This window comes from Melopsittacus undulatus, chromosome 2 (assembly GCF_012275295.1).
Source record: "Melopsittacus undulatus isolate bMelUnd1 chromosome 2, bMelUnd1.mat.Z, whole genome shotgun sequence".
Taxonomy (NCBI): domain Eukaryota; kingdom Metazoa; phylum Chordata; class Aves; order Psittaciformes; family Psittaculidae; genus Melopsittacus; species Melopsittacus undulatus.
Window position 1 is genome coordinate 118391894 of NC_047528.1, and position 20600 is coordinate 118412493.

General features: G+C 38.4%; 1 protein-coding gene across 1 annotated transcript in view; it reads right to left on the bottom strand.

Annotated features, from left to right (window-relative positions):
* Positions 1-1519: 1519 nt before the first annotated feature.
* ZNF654 (zinc finger protein 654) overlaps positions 1520-20600 on the bottom strand; it is a 34567-nt gene continuing 15486 nt past the window's right edge. Inside the window, exons 4-9 of the mRNA XM_034060050.1 lie at positions 19227-19362; positions 14355-14557; positions 13471-13610; positions 9344-9485; positions 5772-8085; positions 1520-5379 (exon numbers count right to left, since the gene is read on the bottom strand). Coding sequence (XP_033915941.1) covers positions 5372-5379; positions 5772-8085; positions 9344-9485; positions 13471-13610; positions 14355-14557; positions 19227-19362 — 2943 coding nt within the window. The 3' untranslated portion in view covers positions 1520-5371. The remainder of the gene's footprint in view (positions 5380-5771; positions 8086-9343; positions 9486-13470; positions 13611-14354; positions 14558-19226; positions 19363-20600) is intronic.

Below are 20600 nucleotides of genomic sequence, written 5' to 3' on the forward strand. Positions count from 1 at the left end.
AATCACACAAACTAGTAAATAAAGGTAAGCTTGAAGTTACCCCAAAACCAAAAATCACCATTCAAATTTGGGCAGAAAACAGTTTAGAAAGTGCTGTCAAAGAATACTACGGATTTAGAGACTGTAAGTAATAAAACTAAATAATCCAGCATTTTTGATAACAGTATTGAACCTTTGGAAGCCAACTAAAAAGCAGTTGCAGTGTCTTTATCTCTGGATGACAAGCATTCAATCAAGGGGACTAAACAAAGCAACAGAACACAACCGTATCACACCAGAGAATACTATCTCTAGTAGCAGCAGCATCAGAAACAAACATTAAGCTCATCATGTGCAAAAACCGAAGCTCAGCATTATGTTACTAGTGCCAGCACATCTTCCTGAGAGATTCAGGCCAGCATTTGGTACTTGTAATGCAGACCCACTGAGGAATCTCAACACTTTTATGATGGAGGAAGAAGACAAACAACTAGAAACAGTGGTACCTTAAAACTGCTGCATCCAGGCTCATCTACAGCCCTAAATTGGGCTTTTGGGCCCATCACACAACAGTTTAGGAGTGGCTAGCATCCCCACATTTTGAAGCTATTGTCCCCAGGAGTAAATACCATACAAGTCAGTACAAAGGACATTGATGATTTCTTTAACTAGCACATAGATTTCCTTGCAAGCTTTATTCCTCTCAACTCCTACTACCTCCACCCCTGCCCTGCCAGCCTTATGCTCCTCTCCATACAGATGCTACAATACATTGGATGAGCACTTTGTCACCAGGTTTATCTTCGCAGGCCTGTGCTGCCCAGAGATCCCAGGTGAGCAGATTTCCACTTCCCACTGCATTCCGGCTGATTGCCTTTACTGGGGGAGCGCATCATCCAAACGATAACTCTATGCTTGTAAACCAGAGGTAAATGCACTAATGCCAAAATCTGTCAAAATGTATGTGTCTACTTAATTCATCTTAAATTGCCAGTGTTCTGAAGATGCTCAGAAGCAGACTTGCGGGCTGGACTGCATGGTGTCTTAAGGTTTGGACCCGATGGAAGCCGTTATCCACACGTGTGTTCTTCTTCATGCATCTCAGACTGAAGACTGAAAGAGCTATCCCTCTCCATAATGCACAGGAATGCTTCTCACTTCAGCCCTTACCTGTAATAATACTATGCCTTCTTGAGGACTTCTTGAACTAAGAGGTCCCAAATTTATGAGAGCAAGTAGTCAATTAGCTAGAGGAAACAATAAGGGAGGCAAGGCAGGGAGAGAGAAGCAGGAAATCAAAGAGTTCTGGTTCAATTTCCTTGGCTATCCTGAGTATTCTTGAATCCACTGCACTAGATTCAGTCTATTCAGATGCAAATACCCACACCTGCTCACCTGGAACATCAAGATGTGGCAGCTTGACACAGATGCTGCATAGCAATCATCTACCAAACATAACACAGTAGCTGTAAACACTACAGCAGTTATTTTCAGAGTGGTTCCCCAAAAGACAGAATCAATTTCTATCAACAACAAAGACAATGTTTTATTGAACAAATCTATGTACAGTACAAAAAAGTCTTTCAAATGAAACACTACTGTTGATTTATTGCAGTTTGATGGCTCAGTTTTAATTGGTACTCTTATATAAAATGCAAAGGAAAATAATTTAACATTCAACAAGGAAGCACAAATCTCCTTTCTTGCTGAACCTGTAACAGCGTTTACAAATTAAGAGTCCCAGAAATGCATACATTGCATTTCATCAGAAAGGTGTTATACAGTACCAAATAAATTAAGAAAATAGTAACACTACCAACCCCTTTCAGTCTTTTGTCCATAGCACTGGTGTTAAAACAGTAAAAGAAATGAGTACAGCTGAACCTTAAATGTGATATTAAAATCACAAAGTTTAATGTTATAAATTATCCAAACTATACAATTCGTAGAGTTTTAATGAATATGGCTAAATAACCAAAGTACCAGTGACCTTTCCCCACAGATATGACCACTTTCAAGCTATTTTCAGGACTGCTGTTCTGTTGTGAAAGGTGCCTATCAAGCGGCAGCTCTTTGAGAATTAGAGCTTCCATGACCTTTACATTGAACTGTGATCGGGTTAGAGTAGACAGTCTTAAAAGGAAAGTCTAAATCCAAGTTACAGCCACCTGGAGGAATGTTATTAGAATACAGTTATCAGCAATGAAATGCACAGACTTGGATCCAACAAAGCTCCTAAGCTCATGTGTAACTTGAGGCAGCTTTAAGAGATCTTCACGCTTACATTACACATGTTCTCCTGTATTTATTGAATCAAAGTGACATCCTGAAGAAGTATTTCCAATGCTTAATGCCTGCGTAAAACAAATCCTTTCTATTTTAGATTTGGAACCTTTTTCAGCTCTGGAAGTTTCAGGCTTAATGTAGGGTAATACTCAACATACTAAAGAACTGTTAAAAAGCATGCAGTTATCACCCATACATCACAAGTATCTCTTTGCTCATAATCAAAGTTGCTTAATACTGCAACTATCTGAGAATTCCAGCAGGTATCAAGAGAGTAGTTTGTATGAAATGCAATGTCTTTTGAAGTAAAGATCATTACTAAAACCAAAAAACGCTACCACCCACTTGCTACCTGAAGTCAATTCAGTGTATTTCTGATAGGTGTTAGGTGATGCTGATGCCCACCTACGGAAGAGTTCGGTTTTCCAGTTCTCCAAAGCATACATACTGAACACATAGCATAAACAAATGGTGGTGTCCAAGAAAAGCATCTTTGAACAAAAATTAGTTTAATGCGGGTACAAAAAATTATGGTCACAGTTTATGCATGTACATAGATGCATATATCTACACACTTAAAGAAAATACAAGTCTCAAATCATGTTCTTAAAGCATCTTCAAACACAAGGAGCTCCAGAAAAAGGCAAAAAAGCACCAAAGATGAAAGGTACATTGAAAAGACTTTATATAAACATGTTTGTAATATCTGTTCTCTGCATTTTCAGATTCTTCCAACTGTAATACTTTAAAATGAACCTTTTTTTCCCCTTTCAAATATATTTAAGCAAATTTAACTAAATTAACAATGTTAAGCAAAGAAAGGGGAGCCCGGGAACATTCAATATAACTGGGTCCTTAAAAATTAATTGGAAGCAAAAAAAAATGTGAAAGTGCATTTAAATGATAAGGTCCCCATTAATTTTAAGTTTTAAGAGCTTTTAATGTATTTATACATGTAAATATATATAGCGTGTGCATATATGTATATATAACGAATGATGCATTTAATTCAGGTTTTTTGCAACTGCAAAAATAATTCTTTGGTGCCTCATGTCACACAAATGTCAAAGTGGGCCAGTCATCAGTATTAATGCAATGCACACATACCTGTGATCATAATTTTGTAACCTTGTATGTTAATCCAACTCAAAAGTTAAGGCAAGAATGTTCTACAATTCAGAAGAGTATTGTGAATTTGCATTCTTTTGCCCTGCCAGGAGGGGAAAAGGAAGCAGAATTAATGCAAATATCTGTTTAATTTCACAGAGGATTATTAGCAGAGGCATTACTGAACTATTACATCCCAGAACTACTTAACAGCCTATTTTACAATGAAACTCTTAGGTTCGCAAGTGTGAGCCATTGCTACAATGAGCATATCTTGTATGTACCTCTTGGCTTTTTGCTCATTAGGTTTTACACGTGTTGATTTCAGCAAGTTGATCATCTTACTATGCCATACAAGCCTGGTGATGAACTATTTGGTAAGCAAACAAGCTGAGCAGGAATAGTTGGTTTTGGCTGTCCTACACGGCTGTGATGACTCTGCCAGCACACATCAGGTTTTACCACTACGCTTTCCATGTCTACAGTCACATTAATTTTTGCAGTTACCCGCACAGAACAGGATCCCAAATGAAACCTTTTTAGGTGGCAAGACAGTGTAAGATAAATTAAATCAACACAGGAATCAGACAACGTGTGTGTCTGCCACACCTCTGGTTGGGGTGGAAAGACCAACAACTACAACAGCACCTTTTTGGTTTCCAAACGTCCTGTATTTCAATGTTACGTATAGAGCTGAATGAGTCAAATTTCCTATCTTCACATTCTGATTGTTTCTATGAACAGTGAATTTGGGATAAAGTGCTTAAAAGTTAAGCCTAATTCCTTCACTTTCTTCTGGGAAAGGCTACCTTTTCAAGAGATGCTATTAGATAGGGTCATAACATGTCTTAAGGTTGAGTCAGTATGCATTTTCTCCCTTCCTCTACACAGTAAATAATCAGTTACAGTACTGAGTTGCAATCTACCACCATTAAGCAGTATCACATGTGAAACAGGCTCTTCCTGATCTTTTCCAACTGGACATATGCTCTGCCCTTTCCCCACCGCCCTTTTTACAACAGGAAGCCATCTCTTTTGGGTCATACAAACAGCTGAAGAACCTCCATATTTGCATGAAGTTAGTTTAACCCTACTCTGTAATGCAAACTTAACCCCCTTCACATTCTGTATTTGTTTCCATCTTCTGTTGACATCCACACTATCTGTGCATTTACTGCTTGTATTAAGTCTTCCTGCACCTATAACAGATGTTTTACAAGACACTCTTAACACATACCTTTACCATAGCCTTGCAAAGGGCTTCTCTTGCATGCATCTGATTTCCTCTGTGCACAACTTTCACATTTAGTATCACATCAATTGACTTCTCCTTGCACACTCTGTACTTCAAGATATTGGCTATTTGAGCATTCCATCCATCTTAGATTTCTTTCTACATTCCTCTTTTTGGATTCTAAGTTTATTAAGTAAGCTCCATACTTTTGAGCAGGTAATGGAATCACACACTCAAACTTTGAGAAGAGAATGCATGGTTCTTCTACACAGTTCTTATCCATAGTATACCATGTAACACTTCCTTGAACAATTCCTTCCCAGTTCTGTGGATGGATACCCTTGAACCACACATTTTCCAACTAAAGCAGCTTTCGGAATGGGCTGGTTTTACTTCCATAAGGCAATTAACACCTCTGCTTTCCTTGCCTGCTCAACTGTATGCCTTAGCTTTCCTTAAACCTTCATGCTAAAAGACTGTGCCACTAAGCTTCAATCACACATTTGGAATGAATGTGGCTTTTCGGATAACTGGTACTTTGGGGATTTTGTAGCAACCTTTCTGGACTAAAGACCTGCAGAGCTCCTATTATTCCTCTGTGAGTTTTGATTAGAAAATGTGCTTTGCCTTTATCAAGGTCATATTTTGCTTCAGTAATTGGAGACTGCGTTATGATTAAGGCCAACTGGGAAACGAACCGATGCTTCTTCATGTAGTGTTTTCTTACACCACTCCTCATTTGATGCATTTTCCCACAACATCGAATCAGGCACCTGTAAAGAAAACAGCGTGCTGGGATCAAAATGAAGACTAACCCATGTAAATCATTCCATTAATGTAGAACACTGCTTATGGTCTTCAACATGTTTAGCTTCAAACTTACAAGGAAAGACAGACTGAATTAGCCTGTTCTGTTTTACAAGAAGCCTTTTCCATTGGAGTTGCCAAACAGTTCTCACTACTCCTTTCTTATTCTAAACAGGATGTTCAATTTGAACTTCCAATTTAGCACAGTGTTCCTATATAGTTGTCTAAGTTCTGGCATACTACAATTGCTTGGAAGTTATGTCTTATCTATTCCATCAATTGGCCTATTTTCAAAGGCCATTTTCTGCTTGGGATCTTACCTCCAAGCAAACCAACCCAGAAGGAATGGAAGACTTACTTTCGTCATCTGAATCGAATCCAAAGAGCGTCTGACACTTCTTTTGTGCAAGGTGAGCCTCAAGTGCTTCTGAATTACAGTAGATGGTCAAGCAGTTGCCACATCTAAATCTTTCTGTTGATTTGCTACATATTTTATCTTGTTCAGAATAAGCATCTACTTCATCAGCCAAAAGTTTTCTGCGTTTTGGCATGCTAATGTAGCGTTCATCAAGGTAACTTGGAGGCAATGGTCTAACATACGGCTTTGTTAAGATGACACCATACGAAGTATTCTCTGTTGTTGGATTTGGTTTAGAAGGTAATTGCGAGGCAGCAGTATTGTTTTGTGGTGTATCAGTACAATTCTGTAACACTGGTAACACTGACCCATTTTCTGTCCTTGTTTCATCTGCCACTCTGTCCAAAGGTACTTCGGATGACTTTGATGATGGCTGATCCACGTCACTGTGCCCATTGACGAGTTGGTCACCAACAGCATTACAGTTTTCAGAATTTGGCTGTAACACAGATGTCTTTTGGTCTGTCAAACTTAAAACTGTAGTGCCACCCTCAGACGAGCTTTCATTTCCATTATGAATTACATTGTTTGCCTTCTTCTCAACACTTTGAATGTAGGTCTTTGGTTCTGTAGAATCCTTCCTTGACTTCCAAGTTGGAATTGGTAAATCCACAGGTTCTTTCTCATTAACGGAGTCATCGTCATCTTGGAAACCACCAACCTCCGAAGGATCATCTGAAGACTCTTTTTCGCTTGCATCTTCAGAGCATTCGGGTGTTTTAGTCAGATAATGCTGAGCCTCATGCTCATACAGCAAAGGCAGCTCCTCAAACAGCTCGCAGCACTCTGCAAAATTACACTGCGCTTTAAAAACGCTGTGACTTTTTGTATGCTCCGCAAGCTCAGTTGACAGCTTAAATCTCTGGTTACAGTTAAAGTGTAAACAAAAGTAAACATTTGGATACACGTGTCTCTTCAGGTGGTCTATAAAATGTTGGGAATCAGCAAACTTTCTCTGACAGAAACGGCATTTTCCTTTATTCCACTTCATTATATGCTGCTGCACCTTCAAATCAGTTGGATGACTTTTTCTCGCGTGTTTATTGAGGAATCTTATCTTTTTAAATGCTCTAGCGCAACCATTAGCAGGGCACTTAAAGCTTCCTTCCTCATCCATAGCATCAACATCTTTTTGAGAACAAAAGGCTCCATTCACTTTATGCAGAACAGGGGACTCTTTACTGGAGCTGTCATCATCTTCAGGCAAACTTTCTGTACTTAAAGCATCAGGAACATTATTAAAACAGCTGTCACTACTATTTTCAGTAGCATCATCCTGGTCACTTAGATGGTTTCCCACTGCAAATACCTGTTCTGTGTTCTGCTCCTCCGCTTGGACCATTTGGTCAGTACTTGGTGCTCTTGCAGGCTCTGGTTCATCATCTTTGGAACCATCCAAATTCCCATTTTCAAGAGAGGGAGTGACATCAGGACATTCTACTTCATTAAGAACAGAGGCCCGCCGACCAGCCTCAATAACTGCAGCAAGATGTTGCCTTTCTATCTTCCTGACGTGATTCTTCAAGTGCTTCAGCATAAGTCCTTTTTGCCTGAACTTTCTGGTGCAAAGTACACAGGAAAAACTGCCCTTTTTTTGGTGAGCTTGTGCGTGTTTTACAATGTGACCACCCAGAAACTCCTTGTTGCATATCACACAGCGGTGCCTTGGTACAGTTTGATCTAACGTTTCAGATGCCTCAAGAGCTTCATCGTTCTTTTTGGCATTACCTTTGGACTGGGCTTCAGAGAAGTCTTCCGGGTCAAGCTCACCATTGCTAACATCTGTTAAACAGGCACGCTCGTCACCCAGAGCCCTGTACTCTGTTATCTTCTCTGTATTTGCAGTAGAGTTTTCCAGTGTATTTTCACTTAAGCTAATGAAGGCTTTATCCCCCAGCAATGCTAAACAATTCTGCTTGATCATCAAGAAATTCCAAAACTCGGGATCAAAAAACAAACCTTTCTTCAGAATTGGAAGCAGTTCAAAACGGACACGGTTTTGAACAGAACTAGTGCACTCATTGTATTCTTCATCTGCACATTTATATAAATGTTCAACAGTGTAGTAAGATTCCAAGGTGCGCTCAAGAAAAAAGACTGAAAGAGCACAAATTCGGAGGATCTCTAAGTCATTTGGCAGAAAATGAGCAATTGCTTTATAAATAAGACTTTTCATGGTGGGATCTTCACGGAGGTCCAACTGTAGGGCACAACCACATATCTCAACACATATCTGAAGACCATCATCACCAACCTGCGGAAAGGAAATCATAGTATACATAATTATAGAGTATGTATAATGGTGTTTTCCTTATGGGCTTACAGAAATCTACAGCTTAAAAGTTAACCAAAAGAATCAGGCTCACAGGGGGAAAAAGAGAGCTAGTACAAACAATGCCCAAATGTCAACTTCCAATGTACTTGTATTAATCTACGTTCAAAATAGCAGTTCAGAAAGCATCCTGCTAGCATATTTCATCTAAAATCATGTACATTTTAGAATAATGCTCAAACAAGACTGTAAAATACAGGTACAACAATGCCCCAAAATAACATCTGGTTTGCACTGAAAGCTACGTAGTTACTATCAGCAAAGCTTCGGATGCTTTTGACATGTGCACTACTAAAAGACAGTTAATTATTTAGGGATATAAAACAAGACTGCAGCAAATCACATAATACTGTTATAGCAGTATCCTGTCTACATCTTCATTGCCTATGCTGTTCCACACTATAATTGGACAGTAACTCTGTATTTTGTCCCTGTTCTAACCCATTTAACTTGCACTGCATAAAAATAGAAGCTATATAATATTGCCTTCAATTTTGAACAATAACCACCACAGAAGGCTTAACAACCCATGGCCAAGCATTCTAAATGGCTTGAGTCTTCAGAGTGACTGACTATCCTTTCACTGAACATAATCCCTATTCCACACTAAAGGTTGCAGGCCCTCTCATTCAGATGAATGATCAGAAACATACTGCCCAACAGGCAGCAGATGAATGTAAAAAGAGTTTCAGGAAGTTCAAAAATGAATACCCACCTCTATTTAAATGTGCATTAACAAATGCACACAATGCTCCATATGTAGTAGGTTATTAAAAATACATATTCACTCAGATGAGCATACAAATAAAAGCTATTCAATTGACCACAAGTGTTTTAGAATACATACTGAGATCAAAATCTTGAATAGTAACAAATCATTTCATTTAGAACCACAGAGCAGCACCCGTGACCAAATAGTTCATAATTCACTCAGGGCACAGAATATAAAGGAGCTTTGTGCAGTCAGGGTAATGATAAAAATCACATTTGGAAACAACTTGCACACCTGTGTGCAAGGTGTTGCATGTGTCTGTATGGGACAGTGTAAGCCTAACACCTGAAGCACCTTACCCCCTCTTACCTTTGCACAAGAAGTGGCCATTACACAACATAATCATCACTCCTCTTGAGCTATAAAAAAGAATGGGGGATAAGGTAAAAACAAAGAATCAAAACTTACTTCATCCTTAATGACTTTCATGAAAGGGAAAATTACTCTGACATTGGTTGCAATTCTTAAAAGCTGGTAACACTGGTCGACAAATACTTGTTTTGATGGGTTAGATTTAAGCTGCAGTTTGCTCCAAATGAAGATCAGGTCCCTATAAGTACAGAACAAAATAGTTCATAGTTAGATTGAGTTTTAGAACTCTATCACTAAGCATAATGCATTACTAAGAACAACTATTTGTTCAGTAACTATATTTGAGGGTGTAATACCAAACTAATTAACATCACAACTGTACACAATGTGCACAATGGAAAATGCAACTTAATTACTTAGTTAAAGCATTCAGGGTATCTCCTATCACTGAGCCAATTAAATATTCAACAAAATATTAATGTATTCAGCTTAGTATCAGAGAACTGCATAATAAAATCAGATGCTCCAACATCCAGCCCTTAACACCACAGGCAATACACATCAGGCTGAACAGCAAGCTCTGTGTGCTCTTGGGATTAAGTTACTTTCAGTGCAAGGATAAGGAGTCCTTCAGGAAAAGAAGTGTTTGAAAGTGGAAAATGGGAGTGTTGTAGAAAGCTAGCTTCTGATACAGTCCATTGACAGGAAATATTGATGCTCTTCAGCTGTGTGTATTACAACATGATTTTCTTTTCTTAATGCTGTTATCACTGCTCTTTCTAGCCAAAAGCAGTAACATGAAAGCATCAGTTTCTATAGCTATTCGTGTTTCTCTCTGATCTTCAGTCAAACAGCATTTCTGACTGATATAAGGAGACATAAGAATAGATTGCTAGACCCTGCAGCAGAGCTCCCGCACAGGTAATGCATTTAGTCTATAAAATAGAGCTAACTGAAATTTACAGCCTGTAAGTTCTATGGACTTGAATTCAGAGACTTGGAAAAGACAACTGGACTTCACTTTTAGGTAAGTGAATTTGCCAGCACGAAGATGGGAGTAGATACAGTTAGGACTAGGCAGAAATCCTACCATAACATTACAATGGAAACTTGGGACCAGTCGACTTGGGTTTTCTGAAGGAAGACACTACTTGATTCCTCGAGCCTCCTCCCTCAGAAAACACAACCCCAGTTATTGACTTCCATAGTCTCTAGTCTGTGCCAGATACAAATCGGACAAACCTTATGAGATTGAGCTTGTCTTGCAGGGTGAGCACCAGCATGAAGGGAAGTGACAGAGCTGCCCGTGACAAAACACCAACTTCGCTTTGACATTTAGGACAGCTCTGCAAGTCTGCCTGACATTTAAGGGCTAGATGAAAGCAAATCATTGTTTTCTTTGATTCAGAACCCAAGGAAACTGAAGTCAAAAGAGAGATCAAGCTTACATGGGGAAAAGCTGTGAAAAGATCTACAAGCAGCTCTACCCACAAAAACATAAATCAGCTTTAGAGGTGTTCTAAAGATACAAGCCTTTACCAAGCTGAAATCGAAACGCCTGAAGTCTCTGCAAACTTCACATATAAGCTTGAAACTTCCTGCACCAAACCATTCAAAAACTTCAGTTAAAGCCTCAAGCTGAAGCACAAAAGAAAGAACTGTGCATGTCTGCTGTTAAAAGTTGCCAAATTAAATGACTTATTCTCTGCTTTGCCTCACAGCATTTCAGAGCGACCCATTTCAACACTAAACCCAGAGAAACTGAGAAAAACCAGATTATTCTTCTGAGAGATTAGTGGTTAAGATGGCTCGCCATGTGTTCAGACAAGCTGATACAATGAAGAGAGCTGAAAAAGGATGGAGGAAACTGAAAGTAGAAGCCACAGCTTCGGGGTGAAGAAGAAGCTGTTAATTCAGTTGAACCACAATGTGATTAGACCCTGATGTGAAACAGAAGTCAGCAGCATTTGAGGTATTTCTGTGGCACTGACCACAACACAGATAAGAAACTTGAGATAACGTAGGCAGGGCCAGTTTTCTATTTGCTTGATTATTATGGCACAGTAACACAGGACTTACTGACATTTACTTCTTGGATTGTCTAACTTAGTTCACACTGAGGCCTGTGCTTACACTATCATAGACATGTGATGGGGGCAATTTAAATTGTTAGTGTGAGGCCACAGAACTCCATGGCTCTTTACCAGAAGCAATCAACCTTTTAACCCCTTACAAGATGCCATAACAATGGTGTGCCTCCATCAGCAATGTAAAAGAACAGTTAAGTCGGCCATGCCTTAGCTAGATCTAAACCCTTTACTATTGTTGACAAGAAGGAAGTCTATCTTTCCTTGGTTATAGCAATTCTGTTATGCTTGTTCCATCAAAATCTTGGCTGTCTTCCTGATCATCACTTACTGATACTAGAAAGTCATTCATCACTGGACTCTTTGCTTAACAACACCTAACAAACAAGTTTCTCTAGTCAGATCCAGCCCAGCTGGCTTTGTGATTCATTTGTCAGTGGGCTTTCTCTTGAGGAAAGTCGTTCTGATCATAGTTTATTAGTAGCATCAATTCCACACAACATAATCTAGTGAGCAGATTCTCTTGTTGGGTTTGCAACTGTTAAGGCTCAGCATCTGTAAAGAATGATCTAGCTGTTCTAGTTGCCCAGACATAATTGCTCTGAACTCTTCCAAAGATCATCAAGTTCTCTGATTTGAACAGAAGATCAAAATACTAAGACATGGCAAAATGGTTTCCTTGCTAAACAGGTATCAAACAGTACTTGAGTCTCTTCTGGAATTTCATTTCTGACATCCACTTGGCCAGAACAAAAGGACAGATGCCTTGTTTGACTAGTAAGTTTTAGAATGGCTGATGCAAAACCTGACTATAAACTGGGTTAAGAGCAAGGTTAACACCTAAGTACAGCAAAAGATGGAAAAAAGTAGGTTTGATGCAAAAAGTGTTTCTTAAAAGACTGAATCCCTGAAATGAAGCACTAATCATGAATTAGTAACTAACATGTAACACATCTGCACATTTCCCAAGAAGTCAGGAGATGCAGCATCTGGGCAGGAATCAGCAAAGCTGGATTCCATTCACAAACTATATACCTTTTTGGTTCAATTTCTTCATCTGTTTTATGGGGACAGTCATGGCTGCCTTTTCCTGGACAGACTGAATGAAAACTGACACTAACTATTGACAATATATGGTATTATAAACGTATGGTGATCATTTTTCCAAATTTTTGATGCAATGCAATCACTTATTCCAACAGTTAAGAGAAAAAAATTAACAAATCAAGCATTATATTTCTGACCTTCCTTACTTCCTTGAGAAAAAAACCCCAAACCATCACTTCTTACTTCTCTATTCCCCAAAATCTGGGAACATAGAAACCCAATACAGATTCTAAACTCCATATTAAAATTAATAACAAGCTTAATAAGATCTCTACTGACTGAAGAAAAAAATAAATCCTTCCTAAATAAGCTTTTTTCTTCAGCTATGCAATCAAATAAATTGAGCATACTTTATCAAGTGAATGGAGATGTTACTTTAGATACAGAAATTATCCAAGCTAAACAAAAGGATTATCTTCCTCCAAATGATGAAATTTGTTTTGACAACTCTTTAGAAAATGCTTCTAAATACATAAAAACATCCAACCATCAAGATGACTTAGTGTGCATGAAGACATTATTACTTAAGTGTTTTCTAGAGTACCACCATTTATTTTATGGCTCTGTTTATGAAACAAAAGCTCCCATAACAACTAGCACATTCTCAGAATCATATATTCTCTTTGGACATATTGATGACATATTACCCCCTTGTTATTATAAAGCACTGTCATTAAACTAGCAGGACAGAAAAATATCTGCATTGCCAGGGAGTCTACAGCCTGCATAGTTACACATTGCTAACAACAAATGCCATATTCCTAGGTATTTATAGGCTAAAGTATGTGAAGGCCCACCCTTCTGTTACGTTGAAACATTAATGTGTTATGTACCATGTAGGCTACCATTGTGCACGACTGTGTAAAAAGGCAAGCAGGCATACCAGATGTAATAGGAAAGTTTAAAGATCACGTTAGAATGTTTTTATCTTACATTTTAAACTTGATCTACACCTCAAAGTAGATGAATCATTTTAGCAATAAGCATCGATTATCTGCTAAGCTGCTTCACCAGAAATAAAGTATTTACCATATACAATACATGTCCCCATTTTGAAGCTGAGGGACTAGGAACGATTCACATAGCTGTAAGGCTAAGGTAGTCTTCCCTTCTTTTTCAGTGTTGCAGATGATCTCAATTCCACTCTTGCAATCAGTCCTCAACAAGTGCTATACAATTAAAATAAAATCAATTTAGATAAATTTGCTAACATGAAGTAAAACCCTATCAGACCCTGCTATACTAAAGAAGCTACTGAAAACTTCAGGAATTGCTAGTGACATAGGATTTATTTGGAACAGCTTTTGTGTAGGTCTGTAAATTAAGATTTTGGAGATATTTAGAGTTCTTTCGTATTTCTTAGAGCAATCACAATAAGAATAACTGTCCCAGAAAAGACTACACAAAAGCACTTTCTTTGCATGACTTAGCTTGTTCTCAAAACAAGGTTAAGAAAAGCAAGTGTTATCTAGTGCTATCAGTGGTAAAGTAGGGCCACATTCAGCTAGAGTGTCATTTTACATACAGGGGCACCATTAAAAAACCTTAAGGCTACTAATAATTTACAGTGCACAGAACATCGGACTGACATCAGTTAGGCTAAAGTACTTTTACTAAAATAATAGTCAAAATAGTCAATACACTGAAGTTACAAAACATTAACGACTCAAGTCATTTAGGGAACATATCTACAAGTAAACTTGACCAGAAATTTGAATCTAGGTCCACAAGATTTGTAGGCACTTAACATTTAACTTTTCAAAGCTTAAGCAAGCACTAAGTTAAGCAACAGCAGTGTAGCTGCCTGATTTTATGACATTTGGTTGTACAAAAACAGAGTTCCATATGCTCCTCTTGACAACTTGCATATCGTAAGTATTTAATGAAACAAAATGTATACTGACAAACAATACCTCCTGGAATAGCTGATCTTCTAATGGTGACATATAAAGACAGGTGAAAAGAGCTTGATGGAAATACAGATCTTTACTGATATCTGGATGATTTATGCAAGATTTGATAAGAGCCATTGCCTCAGGGATGCGTTCACAGGCAATAAGGTATCTGGCACGCAGTTCAAAGAACAGTGGATTTTCAGAGCTTAAATATTTGTTAACTGTACAGAAAAGAGAGATTTAAAGGCAATTAGAATATGAAGTCCAAACAACAAATATATTTAAATGTAATGTTGTTTTCAATAGTGCAATGTCAACATGTAATATATAAAAAAGGCTCTGCTAAAGCTATCAAATATTTAAATACCATAAAGAATCTGTCTTCTGCTTGGAAACGGAAATAGTTATTTTTCTTACACCAGTTATCTAATTCAGTATTTGATTTCTAACAGATTAACACAAGGTGCTGCAAAGGATTAGTTAAATATACACTACACAGAAGCAGATATGAACATTTGAGACAGAAAATTCCCTCCTTTCTCAGCACTCGTATCTGGGCAATTGTCAGACACATAGGCCTGACATCACTTCCAAGACTAGAATTATAGGTATTTAAAACAACTCAATATACTCATCACCCATTAAAATGGAAGAGCTCAGAGTGATCAGAAAGTTGACTGCAATTCACATGCTGTTGCTTTAAGTAGTTTTGAACACTTGGATTTTGCTGGTGAACTGGAAAATACACTTTTTCTTCTTCTGGAACTGCTCCTGGGCACAGTTCTTCCATCTAAATCCCTAAATACCTTTAAATTCTAACCCCAATTGCTGGAAATCTGTTTTTCAGATCGGAAAGCTAATCTTAAAGTTAACATTTGAATGAAAATGTACTGAGATACTCACAATACTTAAAGCATTTAAGTAATTGGGAAATCATGAAATACATAAAAGACATGCTTGACATCTTTTACAGCTCATAGAAATTCTAGTATCTCTTAAGATTAAAATATCATTCAAGACTACAAAATATATATATTATACTATACTATAAAATGCTGCTTTTATTTTGAGAATTGTTTGCATCTTGTCAAGTAAATGCACACTCTGAGGTGTTAACAGTGTGTTAACATTAAAGTATTGGACAATATGGGCTGCTCTTCCTCTTACATTCTCAACAGCTACCTTAAGAATCCCATCATTTCTAGTGCATTCCCTGTAGTGCTGTGCAGTGTTTCATATTGAGTAAGAAAAAAGAAAAGAGACTGTCAATTTAGAGTCAACAAAGGGTAAAGTTTATACTTTACAGGGAACATGTATTAAGAGAGTTGCAAGCAACTTAAAAGTGACATTAATAGGATTTAACACAAAAGTGGTTACTGAAAACCACTATCTGAGCAGCCAAGTGATTCCCTCCCACCCCAAAATAAAAAGAGCATGTACATAACAAGAGTTAAACTTTGTTTAGTAAGGATGCCTGGTTTAAAACACATTTCTTGCACTCAGAAAAAGGATTTCTGTAAGATCTTTGTTTTTATGAAACTTAATGGCATTCATTATACGCTAATGAACACTTAAGGAGTATTATTCAAGGTGAGATAAGGTTTCTTAACAGATGCAGAGAGAATCTCATTCCCACTTAGTTCTTCCAGAGATAAATTTAGTAAAGATGACTCAAAGAAAAGCCAGCATCTAACAGCAGTCATTAACTGCAGGAAAAAGTGATTATATGGAAATATCCTTTATGCCAAGTAAAGGCCTCTCCTTTTGAATTAACATTAGAAAGATAATAAACCCCATCACCGGTTTCACATGCAAACATTACCCAACAGATCACTGAATATTCACACTGAAAAATTATGCTGGAAACACTTAGCTTTCATATGTGCTGATGTTAAGAAAATGCTGTATATCTAACAACTGGTTGCATCCTCCTTATCACTCAAATGAGGGAAGACTGCAGAACACAGTATAAGTGACACCTCTCTTGTGTGTAGGAAGGGGGACCCCAGAAACTACAGGCTTGTCAGCCTGACCTCAGTGCTGGGGAACATTACGGAGCAGATCGTCCTAAGTGAGATCATAAAACATGTGTGGGAAAAGATGGGATCAGGATCAGGCAACACAGGTTCATGAAGGGCAGGTCCTGCATGACCAACCTTATCTCCTTCTAAGACCAGGTGACTTGCCTGGTTGATGAGGGAAAGGCTGTAGGCATTGTCTATCTGGACTTCAGTAAAGCATTTGACACTGTTTCTGACAGCCAAGGCCAGCAGCATCCTGGCCTGTATCAGCCATATGTGGCCAGCAGGGCCAAGGCAGTCATCATCCCCTGTACTAGGCACTGGTGAGGCTGCATCTTGAATCCCATGTTCAGTTCTGCATCCTTCACTACAGGAGAGACATTGAGGTGTTGGAGTGAGTCCGGAAAAGGGCAATGAAGCTGGTGCAGGGCCTGGAGCACAAGTGTGATGGGGAATGGCTAAGGGACGTGGAAGATTCAGTCTGGAGAAGGGAAGGCTCAGGGGGACCTTACCACTCTCTACAACTACCTGAAAGGAAGACAGAGTAAGGAGGTGGCTGGTCTCTTCTCCGAAGTAAGAGGTGCTAAGACAAGAGAAAAAGGCCTCAAGCTGTGCCATGGGAGGTTCAGACTGGATATTTGGGAAAAGGCCTTTTCCAATCTAACTGATTCCACGATTCTAAGCTAACTTGTTAAATCATTCCCACTTTCTGTGTAGGGAACTCTTAAGTCAGTATGCCCCTCTGCTTTGTAAGTGAGAATCCCACTTCTAGCAACACTATCTCCCAGAGAAGGTGTCTCCTACACCCTCCAACGCTGTTTTTCAAGAGCCTGTGAGTTCCAGCTACACCACTGGCAGGATTGTGCTCCCTCCCCATTGTGGAATGCTCTCTTTTCCAAAGCATGTGTCTTTCCCCAAGCATGTATCTAGAAGAACATATAGCTCTTCTAACCCCCCAAGCAAAAGATAACTGCTAACTATAGTAGTATTTAGCCAAGTATGTGATACATACAAAACAGCTTGGGGAAAGTAACTGCTATTCCTGTCCAGCATGTGTGGTGCTTTGCTTTAAAGCAATAGATGCCAACCATCAGCTTAGAGGCTAATGAGCTGCATACACCTGAGTGTACCTCTGTCTACAGTAATCTCTTCTAGATGTTCATAGCAGGTCACTTGATTCTCCCTAATCTATTACAAGTTTATTGCTGCTGTATTTCAAGTCTGCTATTGTTTTTAAACCCAAAGACTGCCTTCCTTTCCAGCCACCTCAAAATAGAATGCAACATCTCAAAGCATACAACTCATGTCAAAACAGACCCAGGGAGGTTTGTCTTGGCCTAAGCTTCTCTGTGTAATTAATGAATCAAAGACAGGATTATGCAGTTCATACAGTAGGTATTTATCAAACTGACTTCTGCAAGTAATGGTTGGTGATTCAGCAATAACAGGCAGTTTTCCTCATTTAAAATACTGATCCCCAAGGGAACTATATGGCCAGGTTTCAAAATCTACACCAAATACTGCCAGCCTAATAAGCAGCATAGAATGTTTGCTTTGTGTAAGACTTCAGAGGAATCAGATTTTAGAGGAAGTGAGACAAGAAAGGAAGAGCTTCCAAAAGATATTATCTAAAATGTTTGCTATCACAGTTAAGATATGTCAAGGGGGTATGTGGGGATATTAGAAGATAAAAGGAGGAAAAATATCTCAGCAGAGGGGAAGGAGATGTTGCCTACAACAAAAGGAAACAAACTAATCATCTAGTGACAACAGGCACTGTCATTCCTACTCTGCCAGGTTAAAACTAAATAAAAGTCCTCAAACTGTTACCCATCATACAGAGGCATCATGATGATCAAAGGACTCATTAAAGCAAAGGACTAAAGCAATTTCTGCTGGAGAGATGCAGATTGAGACCTAACTTCAGATCATTACTACCAAAAATTTTAGTGTCATATGATACAGAACAAAGTCTTTGTTTTAATTTTGTTTCTGCAGGGATTTGACCAGAAGTTCATTAGACCTATAAATCAAATGTAAACTATTTTGCTCAAGCACTTGCTTCATGAGAGAGACAAAACAACAAAGACTACACACTTGATCATGTTCATCTTGCTAGCACAATACTTTCCCTGGTTAAGAAGTCAGCTTGCTCAGTTGCTGTGACTTTATAGTCCTCTTCCTCACTCTACAGAATGAACGCATTGTCATAAACACACAAATGAACTGTCATTTTTTATCACTATCAAATAGACAGTCCTCTGTGAACACTGCTACCAAATATGCTGCTTAGGATGTTAGTAAAGACTTCACTGTAGACTGGGTATTTTTCCCCTTGTGAACTTCCATTAACATTCCAGTAACTTTGTTTTCTACACGCTGCCTCTTTCTCCAACTCCCAACTCTAGTAATTACATATACATAAAAACAAAGCAGCTATCAGGTGTAGTCATAGGCACCATTCTAAACACAACCAAGCCACAAGCCCAGGTATTAACAATTTAAAAGAAAGATTATAGGAGCCCAAGGACCATGAATACAGGAATATACATCAGGTCCTCTCTTGATCAGGCTATTTTAGTAGCCTAACTGAGGTCAAGTCACTCTCCATGCTCTTTCAGTTTAGCTATATTTGACAAACTCATTTCGTAAGTAATTGCTCAGTAGCCTCCTCTACACTGTAAACGCAGACTTAAATTACTAGCACAGAAATTGGTTTTCTTTCAAATAGAAAAGGGACCTGTACATTTTACTATAGAAAAATAGTTATGTGCAATGCCAGCTGACAACACCTGACCCTAATAACATAAAAGCATAATTCAACCCATTTTCTGTACCCTGAAAAAGATTAACATGGTATATGAAGTACCTAATTCCTGTGACACAGGCTTTGCTTTAAGAATTGCTTGCAATACAGGATCCTCCCATGGTCCTCCATCTCGGATGATCCGCGTTACTAGTTCCAGGTTCATATTTCGGTATCTACTGAGAAGGTTCTGACATTCCTACATGTAAAAAGAAAAGTCATTAGAAAGGAGAAAAAACCCCACAAAATTTGTCTAAATATAAAGTTAGGTAATCCAAAAGATACAAGAAAATCCAAGCATGTTTTAGTATTTCCTCAGTCAACAATTCAAGCCACAAAATCTTTCATTGACCCTACACAAAGCCCTAAAGCAATGACTTATATTCTCTAAAAACAGTAATATAGAACTGTAGAAGCCAGAATGCAAGAGCTTTCCATTTGCATAACAACCCAAAACTGCCTTTCCTTGCACTGGGAGGTATTACTGGCATATGCTGTAGGTAGAAGCCTTCACCTCACGCTAGCCTGCACAGATTTAGACACGTTGCCGCTGGATTGGTGATGCACTGATGGTGTCTGAATTCTACGAGGGAAAAACTGAATTAAGCCATGTGAGTCACCAGCCCTCAAGCAACCACTTTGCTCCAAATCTCTACGTAATACAAATTATGCCTGCCTAAAATAATCCAACGTGTTTCAGCCATCATGGATTTCCATATATGCCAAGTTCTCCCCATCCCTCCACGCACCTTACATTTGCTGGTAAAAGTGGCAACTTGAATGTTAATCGACAGTAGAATTTTAACCACCAAAGCTATATAATTTTAAAACAAGAATAAAATGCAGCTGAAGAATGGCTTCTATGCACATGCCATGAACTTCACACAGGCTTTTTTTACATAGAAGCTTTTAATTTCAGCTCAGTTTTTCCTTATGTATTCAGATGAGTAGGTCTGAAGGTAAGGAATGGCTAAAGAATGGTCTGGTTCATTCAGAAATTCTTATATAGAAAATTTATAAAATAAATAATATAAATATAAATAATAAATAAAAATACATAAACTTCTATTTTAATACATCCACTGCATAAAAGTCAAGGAAACTGAGAATTGTTAAGACAAAAGCACAGAGGAGAAAGCTTTACACATCACCCTTTTGGCTTATGTCTCTCTTGTTCATGAGAAAGGTTTTGAGAAGTGCTTATAGTAGGCCTGCCAAAATGTCCCATTCCCCTTACACAAGAGACCCTACTCATTCCTGAGGCTGCTAAGCCAGTTCCTTGACCCCATTCTTCCACCAGTTCTAATCCAGCACATAACGGCTCCTGGTTTGATACTTAAGGTAAGTAGTGCTGGCACATTAATTTGTAGCAGTGGTTACAAACAGGTAGCAACATAAAAATAACAAAGGGATAGCTATTTCTTAAACTGCAGTTCC